The 10395-nt window shown below is 38.7% G+C and overlaps 1 protein-coding gene across 1 annotated transcript; it reads left to right on the top strand.

The window, feature by feature from the left end:
• The first annotated feature begins 89 nt into the window (after window positions 1-89).
• LOC124112223 (epimerase family protein SDR39U1-like) lies at window positions 90-9482 on the top strand. Its single transcript, XM_046472231.2, has 6 exons — window positions 90-197; window positions 3164-3270; window positions 4463-4548; window positions 5917-6038; window positions 7597-7743; window positions 8360-9482. Exons 1-6 carry the CDS (start codon window positions 182-184, stop codon window positions 8779-8781), a joined length of 900 nt encoding a protein of 299 aa, XP_046328187.2. The 5' UTR covers window positions 90-181; the 3' UTR covers window positions 8782-9482.
• The last annotated feature ends 913 nt before the right edge of the window (window positions 9483-10395 follow it).

Raw genomic sequence — 10395 nt, 5'->3', positions numbered from 1 at the left:
ACAGAAAATATCACTGTATAGGTTTGCATTTAGTCATTCTTTACATTAAGCTTGTTTGCAATACGAATAGCTTTTAGGTTTATACTTTCTTCACGATCCGGAAGTGCTATATTTCAAGGTCGGTCATGCAGACGATGGAAGTGTGCACAAACTTGCATAAGGTGATTTTTGGAGGGTAGACATGAGTGTCCTAATTGGTGAGTATATTGTGTTCAATAATGGTAAGACAAAAAGGAGAAGTATTTATTCATAAATGTTCCCTTATCATGGTGCATAAAAAGTCTAGAGTTTGCCAGCTATAGAACTAGAAATGCCATTCCTAATTTTGACCAGAATAGCCTAATCGTCCAGGGATTGTCCTCAAGAAAGGTTGTGGAGCTCCGTTTTTTAAATATTTAATTGCACAACCTTCTTCAGCCATATACCGGTAGATCGATACAGTTTCTGCTTCAGTTCACGACAACTTATTCTTTCAAGCATTTTAACAATCTGCTGACTTTTGAAAGATAACGTAAACAGAGAATCACAATGCATACCCTGTGATGAAGAAGCTGATGCAGCTGATTGAGAAGTTCTCTGTCTCTCACGTTAAAGCTATAAAATATACCAGTCACCGTTTTGTGCATGTCTGATAAATAACAGGTAAAACATCAGAAATATGGTAACGTTGAAAAATATCTTGGCCTACCTTTAGAATACAGTACCACAAACTTTTCAAACACTTGACAATACCTTATGACGTAATTTGTTGTATTTTGTTGCCATTCACACATGCGAAACAATGCCCTGTGACGTCAGGGGTCGTTGAGTGTGCATAAGCTCCTCCCAGTGATCTCTCATCTTTATACGCAATGTCATTGAATACGCCCAGCGATGTTGAGAGTTTTGAATATTTGTTTACTAAATACAGCCTGCAGCTGCGCATTTTATAGCAAGCGCTAGTTTATGAAAGGACTTTTATTTCAAATAATTTTTTTATTTCGTTTTTTTCTTGTAATTCAAGTGAATAGGAACTAATGTACATATATTATTTTTCAGTTGATTACTTTTCATTATTATGCACAAGAATGCAGTTTATTAGATATATTATATTGGCGCTGAACACATCCAAATGTCGCAGGTGTTAGGGTAGGTTACCCCGAACTCTATCCTTAGCCCTTGTATCCCCTTTAGAACATTAGGGTTAAGTTCCCATTTAGCGGCTATTAGATTACCCATGCTCTATCCTTAGCCCTTGGATCCCGTTTACGATCAAACACCCCTTTAAGATCATTAGGGTTAGGTACCCGATTGGCGGCTATTATAGATTCTATAGGGGCTCCTAATATTCTTCACACTAAGACATCGAGTAAAAAGGATGAAATGGTTTTATGTCAAATATTTTGGCTACTGGAAACTGTCCTGGAACATTCACACAAGCCCCTTTCACCCACTATTTTTTCAGTACTGATTCAAACTGAACTCACCCTTGTGTCGTCACTAGCCATGCTCATGCCTCCCTCGTTCCTTACTATTATCCACATCATCCTTACAGTTTTCCCTACCACACTTTTCTGTAACAAAAAACACCTGACGAATTATTAAATACCATGTCACTTAGGCATACTCCCGAGTTTGACATCTGACGTCTGACACCTGAAGCCGTTTTCAATTCGTGCCATATCGGCTCATTCCTCACCACTCGGTATCTTGTAGATTATGGCATTGGACAAGTGTCCGTAGACTAAAGTCATGAGACACCATGCCTACCTGTAACCTTCGTAAATGTCCATTACCTGTTCGACCCTTTTCGTTCAGTTCTGCAACATCGTAGGCATGACTAGGTAAATTTGCACACAAATATACCTTTATTATTAACAAAGCTAGTCTAGGCTAGTGGACTAATGTTAATTTATATCCCTTCCTCTGAAGGTGTATCAGAAGCCAGACAAATCTCTTCTGTTGTTACTTGTTCTTGAGACACATGGTGAGTTAGAGACAGAAAGTTTTATGCTATAGTCAGCAATATTTCAGTTACATCACTACAGCCTGTAAATAACTGTATCTAGACTAGGCAAAAAATTGTTGATATTATGATGCCATGCAAACAGCCAAACCAAGCATTTTACTGGACACAAAATATAGTGTCTTGCTGAGGACCTATTCCAGAATTCCTGTATTATATATTCCCATGGAGAAGTGCATGGTAATAATACCAATATACTAGTTTGTTGTACTCTATTCGCAAAATAGGGGGCACGGATGGCCCAGTCGTCTGATAGTTGTGTCCCTTGGGCACGCCAGAAACCTATGGTTGTGGGTTCGAATCCTGGTTCGCCCCTATTATGTTTCTAGGTTTGACAGCACCATACCCGTGCTGGTTGGTTTCACTGAAGTGATAAACGTCTGAGACCTGCATCACTTTGGGCTTTCTTCCCACATTGAGCTGACACGCCGCGATATAACTGGAATACTTTTAAAAGTGGCGTTAAACCCAACTCACTCACTCTATTCGCAAACTGTTTTATTGGCATTCCAAAAGTTGGTGAGTAAATAAGAAAACTTACAAGTTTATGGATAACAACTTCTGGTTTATTGCATTTAGCATGTTTAGCGATGTTTCGATTATCTCTGTGCTATTTTTTATCTATTACCTGTTGTTGTTAATGTTAATCTGCTGCTTATCACAACATCATGTATCATGGATATACCTCTGATCACATGGTTGTAGTCATTCCAGCTTGATAACAGTGTAAGAGTCTACATCAAAACATCACTAAATGCAATAAACAAGAAGTTGTAATCCATAAAGTTGTATGTTTTTTTTATTAACTCCATTCAGACAGTGATAGAAATAAAAGAATAAACTATTTTTAAGCTGATCTTGAAACCCACAGAACTGTTAGTTGCTTCTTGTATGAAGCATAAATTTATGCAATTTACTTTTCTTATTTCACAAATGAGGTTAACCTAAAATTCCCCAAAGTAAAAATATTGTTTTAGTGATTTAATCATGAATCAATCCTGAAAACATTTCTTCATTTTGTCTCTTCATGGCTCTTTGAGTTAAATTATCTGTAAAACAAAAATATAAATAAAATTGGCCTGGCCCAACCATGCTGCTGGGTCGGTAAATGTTGATGCTTTTGACCTGTGTGTGGAGTTTACCACTTCTTCATGGCAGGTGGTGGCAGCGGTTTCATTGGAAGACATTTAACCAGACTTCTCATTGAAAATGGCTACAAAGTCACAGTTGTGTCAAGACAGACTGGACCTGACAAGATCACCTGGGTAAGTTACAATAAGTACAGGGTTATAATTTCTCTGTATTTTATTTTAGTGGGATGACAAAGTTATAGTTGTAATGACGTGGTTAAAGTCAATTTGCAGTGCCGATTGGGCACACTTAGAATTCATATTTGTTTACAATACCATGTGACAATCCTTATAACGTGAAACCACAAATAAACAGGACAAACACCTGGAAAATGATAAACATGTGAACACAACAACAGTATGTCCCGTAAACTTAGTTTTGGATTGCAGATGGGAATTATGAATCTCAAACTTTCAAAGTTAAAACTGCTTATTATCTAGCCTTGGTGAAATGACATTTAACCGAGTTTGATGATGCATCAAAATTATTCTTTTTGTTGGCACGCTTATGTTCCAAAGGGCACATTCAAAATATTTAAGAGTGCCCTGTGACACACATGAAAAAAATATAAATTAATTTCCCTGTAAGTAGGTATTCTTACATATTTAACACACTTGTAGGGCCAGCTTCAGGTGCACAGGATTGTAAAGTTGCATTGAATATTCAACTGGTTTTCCAATTATGTTCTAATCTATTCCGTCAGTTCAGTTCGCACTTTTTCTAAGGTCATTGTCAATGAATGCTAGTTAAATTTGTTCAAAGAATATAAGAGTCAAAATGGTGATGATGATGATGATGATGATGATGATGATGGAGATTTAACGAGTGCTTCCGGTGTTGCCTTGATTGTTACTACTGGACTAGTGTTGTTTAACGCTTCACTCAGCAGTATTCCAGCAATGTGAAGGTGATCTGTAAATATTTGAATCTGGACCAGCCAACCTAGTGAGTAACATCATGAGCATAGATCTTCACAGTTTGGATACGATGACATGCAATCAACCAAGTCACAGAGCCTGACCACCTGACCCATTTAGTCGCATATTATGACAAGTGTGGGTTGCTGTTTATTGTTGTTGGACACCATTTTGTAGAACTATCCTGTCAGCTTCAGCTGAATTTGAAGTCTAGAGGTCAAGTGACCCCCTATGTAGGAAAAATATTAAACCAGGATTTAGAAAAAATGGAAGGGAACCTTGGCCCCTTAGCCTGTTTTAACAACAATAAATTCACAATCATTTGACATAAAGTATTTTAATTCTGAAATTATTATTTTAATATGTTTCATGCAAGACATTGATGCTTCATATTTACAATGTTATTTAGAATGATTTGAATCGTAACGGCCTGCCAGAAGGATGCACAGCCGTTGTCAGCATGGCTGGGGAAAATATTCTCAACCCCAAGAAAAGGTGAGTAAACAGTCTTCTTGAATGTCAAATCATATGTTGTCAGACTTCACCTTGGTGTCATGCTGCATTATGGAGCAGACATTTCATTAAGATTTGAATCACAAAGTCAGTTATTGTTGTTGGCATATTATAAAATGGCTGGAAATATGGGCAATATGGAGTTAGAGAATAGCTGGGGATGTTGATGTCTCTACAGAGATTATTGATCTGTCAGTCTGGTTATAGTTGTTACGTTATTGTAGCATTCATATTTCTTATGTAAGCAGTCGTTGGAGGGCATGTAGAATACTTAAAAATATTCTGGGAAAAAAATTACAAATCTGTGCAAAGCTGCATCCCCTTATAAGCATATAATGTTGGGTTTGAATCTCAGCTTCACCCTGATTCTTGGTTTGTCAGCACCATACCCCTGCCCGTGGTGTCACCAAAGGGGTAGAATATCCAAGATCTGCATCACTTTGAGTTTTCTTCCCATAATAAATAAATTGCATGATTCCATGACATTTGATTGGCCAACCAAGCAATATTTTTGTGCTAGTGTCCCATAAACAAAATAGTGTCATGGCAGTATGACTGCACTGAAGCACACCTGGATATGTGGTCATCAGTTTAGAATGTTAACAAACACTGCCATTTAACAAACGTTGCTGTCAACACTGCTGTTCAAATATTTTCTGCATAAATACTGTTTTTAACATTTATGACAACATCAATGCAAGTCTTAACACAATGACTGATATACTGTCAAAAAGCAGCGTTAAACCATCTTCCCAAGGCAAGAGAGTTCACTGACTATAAAAGTCCAGTTTCCACCCTTGCCGAACTAGGCTGGTATTATGGAGTTACGTTTTGGCTGGACTAACGAGTCTATGCAAAGTCCAATCAAAATGGCACAATGAAATCGAAATTATGTTTGTAAGCTGTCTTGCAGATTTCCGTCGATTGCAGGATTTGCAAAGCATGTTCATCGCCAACTCGTTATCAGCAGATATTTTCCAAATCTTTTCATGTTTTTTCACGTGATTTGATGCATTTCGCGATGTAAGACCGGTTTTATCACAATATATATCTTGATTATCAATCAGATCGTCCTGAGTGGGCGCCACCATTTTGTGTGAAGCAAATGCAAGTGATACGAGAGGTGGAATCTGATTGGTCCATAGGAGAGGCTTTGAAGGGACATAACTGGTAATAGTCACTGGTGGCGCTACGATCGAGTCCAGTATTTCCAGCCTAGTTCGGCAAGGGTGAAACTGGACTTTTAAAGTCAGTTAACTCTCTTACCTTGGGAAGATGCGTTAAACCAAACCTCTCACTGTTATACCTGACACTAAATGGATGTATCAACAGCGGTTTTATCTTTTGTAGATGGACACCAGAGTTCAAGGAAGAGGTTTATAACAGCCGGGTCTCCAGCACCAAAGCACTGGCATCAGCCATCTCTGCTGCCAGCAAGGCTCCAGAAGTGTTCATTTCTATGTCAGGAGTGGGTAAGTGTGCAGATTTGATCATATCAATCTATAGGATGGGTGGACTATTGTGGGCATCCGCACTATAGACAGTTTAAAACCACATTGCTATTGCAATATTGGTTAGACTGTTTCAGTAGTCTGATATGTACCAGGGGATTTAGATTAGTTGATGTAATGACAAATCCTAACAGACATGAAGTCCTAGATTCTGCAGATGGCTGGGGCAGATGTTATGGAGTAAGGAAGATACTTGTGATCATTTTCTGATATAAAATAATGATAAGTTTTCTGAATGTATACCTAAATGGATACCTCCGTGTTTCTACAAGCAGGTGTATGTTGGATCAGTACAAATGGAAATTGAACAGTATTGTTTTCATTTAGTCACATCTATCGATACTGATAATACAGCAATGATGTCAAGTATTGATATATTGACTTTGTCGGTAATGTATTTCCATCAGGCTTGAACAGTTCAAATTGTGATGAAATGATCAATCCTTACACTTCGAGCAGCACTCTGTGACTTCAGGTAGTAATCTCAAGTCTGACTCTAGTAAAGTTCTGTTCGGGCTATTAAGCTCAATTAATAGTAGTCCATATAGTAACACTAAGTTCTTCTGAAAATAATGCTAAGAGCTAAGGTTTTGGCACAGACTGTAGTAGTAGTAGTTGGTAGTGGCAGGTAGTAGCAGGGAGCTATCTATGCCTGCCTAGAGGCCGATATTCAGCCCCAATTCAGCAACAAATGTCAGTAATGGGAATTACAAATTTCCCAGTTCATGTTAATAAAGTTATAACTAATGTGATTGCTTGGGCAAGAAAACTTGTGTTTCACTGACAATAGGACCAATAAAGAGCAATATCATCAAAATCAGATCTAAGTTCTCGCTGCCGCTAAACAAAGATCTGAGGACATCCCACTAGGATCACGTCAGAACGACCTTTTGCGAACTTTGACCGACCACTGAAATGAATAACAAGAAGTTGACATCAGCCAATTAGAAAGCAGCTTTCTCGAGCTTTACGGCACTTGTTTCAACTTGGTGATGCTTGAAAAATATGTTGACACAGTTCTCAATAAAAAAATTAAAAACTGAACAAATGAAAATTCTGGAATGTCTAATATATGGCTGAGATTGTATGGCAGTACTTCCCACTTACTGTGCAACGCCTCCTCTATTCAAATAATTATCCCACGGAAGCAAGAGATAGACAATAGGTTTTACGGAATCAGTCGTGTGGGCCGTAACTGTCGTTTGGAATACACAGTGTTAACGTTTTCGAGGTTGCATGAGCAAACACTTTCTGACTGTCATTTTCATGATCTGGTAGGCATCGATTTGATTGGTCGGATGAAAGGTCGATCTGACGTGACCCGTAATGGGATGTCCTCAGATCTTTGTTTAGCGAGAGTGAGAACTCATCTGAAGATCTGATTTTAATGAGATTAAAGAGGAAGCACCTTTAATGCTTAATTTTACATTATAACAAGGAATGCAATTTTACAATACAATATGAAATAGAGAAAGAAGAGTATTATGTTTCAGTGTATGTCTACTCACTCTGATTGCAGCCTACTACCCACCAAGTGTGACTGCTGAGTACACGGAGGACAGCCCGGGCGGCGACTATGACTTCCTGTCTCGACTGACGACGGACTGGGAGGCGGCTGCCAGACTACCAAACTCCATCAATGTCCGACAAGTCACTGTCAGATCAGGTCAGTCTGCTTGTAGACACAAACAGCTGTTACAATACTATACTTGACCAATTTAGTGTTGACATCATTTGGACACACCTCAGTATTGTATGAATGTATCACTTTTAGATTTGCATGACATATGTACTTGCATCACCCTTGTGAGCTACAAGTCAGATAAGGATCCCATCAGGATCCTCATAATTAGTGACAATACTTAGAGGTTAAAATATCGTTAAGTTGAACTGTCCTCTACAGAGACATGTGAAGACATTTTGTGTCAGTCAAGTTTACTTTAGTCTGTGTTAGAATTGTACTCTTCTGACAATATTTTAGGTCAGGCTGATCGTTATCCGTGGGTCTTCCAGGTTAGAATGGGTCCCCAGCAACCTATGTTGGTTGTACGAGGCGACCAAATGGATCTGGTGGTCAGGTTTGGTGACTTGGATGATTGTTTCACTGGTTTTCCTAATAAGTCTGGGCTGGATTCAATTATTTACTGGCCATCATTATGGCTGGAATATTGCTGAGTGTGGTGTTAAACAACAAATAACAGATAAACATAATTTGAAGACATGGATATTAAACGTGTGTCAGATTGTATTAAAGTTGCCCCCATTCTGCTTCTTCATTCCAGGTGTGGTTCTTGGTCGTGATGGTGGAATGGTTCAGCAGATGTTTGTACCCTTCTTCCTGGGAGTGGGAGGACGGGTAGGATCAGGATCCCAGTGGTTGCCATGGATACATGTGGCTGATATTGCAGGACTGTTCACACACGCGATATTAAACCCCAATGTAAAGGGAATATTGAATGGAGTGGCCCCTGAAGCTGCCACCAACAGTGACTTTACCAAAGCCTTTGCCAGTGCCATGTGGAGGCCTGCCTTGTTTCCTGTGCCTGGTTTCGTCATGAATTTTGTATTTGGGGAAGAAAGGGGTAAGGTCATTTTGGAGGGTCAGAAAGTGTTGCCCAAAAGGACTTTAGAAAGTGGGTATGAATTTGTGTATCCGGACCTTAAGTCTGCATGCACAAACTGTGCACAACTGGTTCATGTTTGAATTGTCAACAAAAACAAAGATGTCTACAGCAATTAAGGCTAATCAGTGTAGTAATTAGGCATGAAAGTCTAGAGGTCCTTGTCTTAACCCTACTGTTAATGTTTAGGGGGTCCCTGGATGCAAATATTTCAGCAGCAAACCTTGGGGATCCCAGGAGCCCCCTTTCAATTTCAAACACTCTAACTCAAAGAACTCAGAAGCAGAAGAGCCCAACTGGATAATCAAGTGTCATAGAAAACTACTGGACCATCTCACAGGCAATAATTTCTGACTTGATGTTCAGTTAGCCCATAGAGGTATTTGTGATTCACTACACACATTACTGAGTGCCAATATGAGGAAACACTAGCAGAAAGATCAGTTCCCATTCGTCAGGGGTGGGAGAACTAGCCTGAAAGGCTAAGAATCTTTCCTGTTATTTTTTAAAGCTGGTCTGTCAATTTTGAAAACATTGGTATTCTTGTGTGATGGGATCTTTTTAGGTTAACACAACTAAACCTATTTTGTAGGTTCCGGTATTATGAACCGACAGTTTAAGTAGGTAGTGGTAATCTCATACTGAATTGTTTCATGAGTCAAGAATTGTCGTATTTGGTCATGTTGGTCAGTAATTTTCTACAGCGTGTTTGGTACAAATGTATGTTTCAGAGGAATTTTGATGAAGCTGTATATTTGAGTTGATTAAAGCGTATATTGTACAACATTTCTTGTTATGTTCCACATCCTGTATGAGTGTCCTGAACGCCAGTGGTTGGTGGCTGGTGAAGTGTGTGCTCCAATCACATTTGACATGTTAGGTGGGTCAGATTTAAATTACATAAATTACTACAAGTCCAAGTTGTAATATCTATCTTAAAAAATGAGATGTCTTTACCACAATGATGGCAGACAACTGTTAAAATCCTGTACCAACTGTGTAACCTTTGTGTCACAACAGGGCGTCTCATGGCACCTCACTGATGTTTCACAAAGAAAATCATGAATGATGATTTGTACCAAGGAAGGATGTCAGGATGATGTCAATGCAACACACAAGCCTCCCTGGTAGATAGGTCAGCCTTTGTTTGTCCTGCTCCACATCAACAGGTGATCTCCTGCTGGGGTCAGCCTTGTGAATGTGTGTACCTCACTGCTGGAGTATTGAGGTCATGTACTGCTTCATACAAAACATCATCAGGAGGACATTGTTCTGTGGCATCAAAGTGAATAATGATAAGAAGAAAAAAGCAAAATAGCTCCAACTGAAAATCATTTCACATGGTTTAATATTAATCGTTTTATACTACTCTGTCATATTAGTTAATCTGTCATGGCATACCATACCACAGTATTAATAGGAAGGAATTTGGTGTTCTTTAACTTCTTTTGAGAAGTATATATAAATACGAGTAGTACCTTATATCGCTGTCTTTAAAGCGACCCCTACCTACCTCCTGTACAAGCCTTCAAAATCGATGCTAATATATAATCTGTATATAAATCAGCATGATGTCATCGGTCCACAATGATTTAATGGTCGGGTTAAACAAACCCTTTACATATCTGGTTTCCTTATCCATTGCTGATATTAGTTAAGCTAATTAGGCAGAACATTAGAAAATGTCAGTCTAAAAA

This window comes from Haliotis rufescens, unplaced genomic scaffold (genome assembly GCF_023055435.1).
Source record: "Haliotis rufescens isolate VD_foot unplaced genomic scaffold, xgHalRufe1.0.p SCAF_19, whole genome shotgun sequence".
In the NCBI taxonomy this organism is placed as follows: Eukaryota; Metazoa; Mollusca; class Gastropoda; order Lepetellida; family Haliotidae; genus Haliotis; species Haliotis rufescens.
This window is presented reverse-complemented; position numbering and strand designations above follow the sequence as displayed.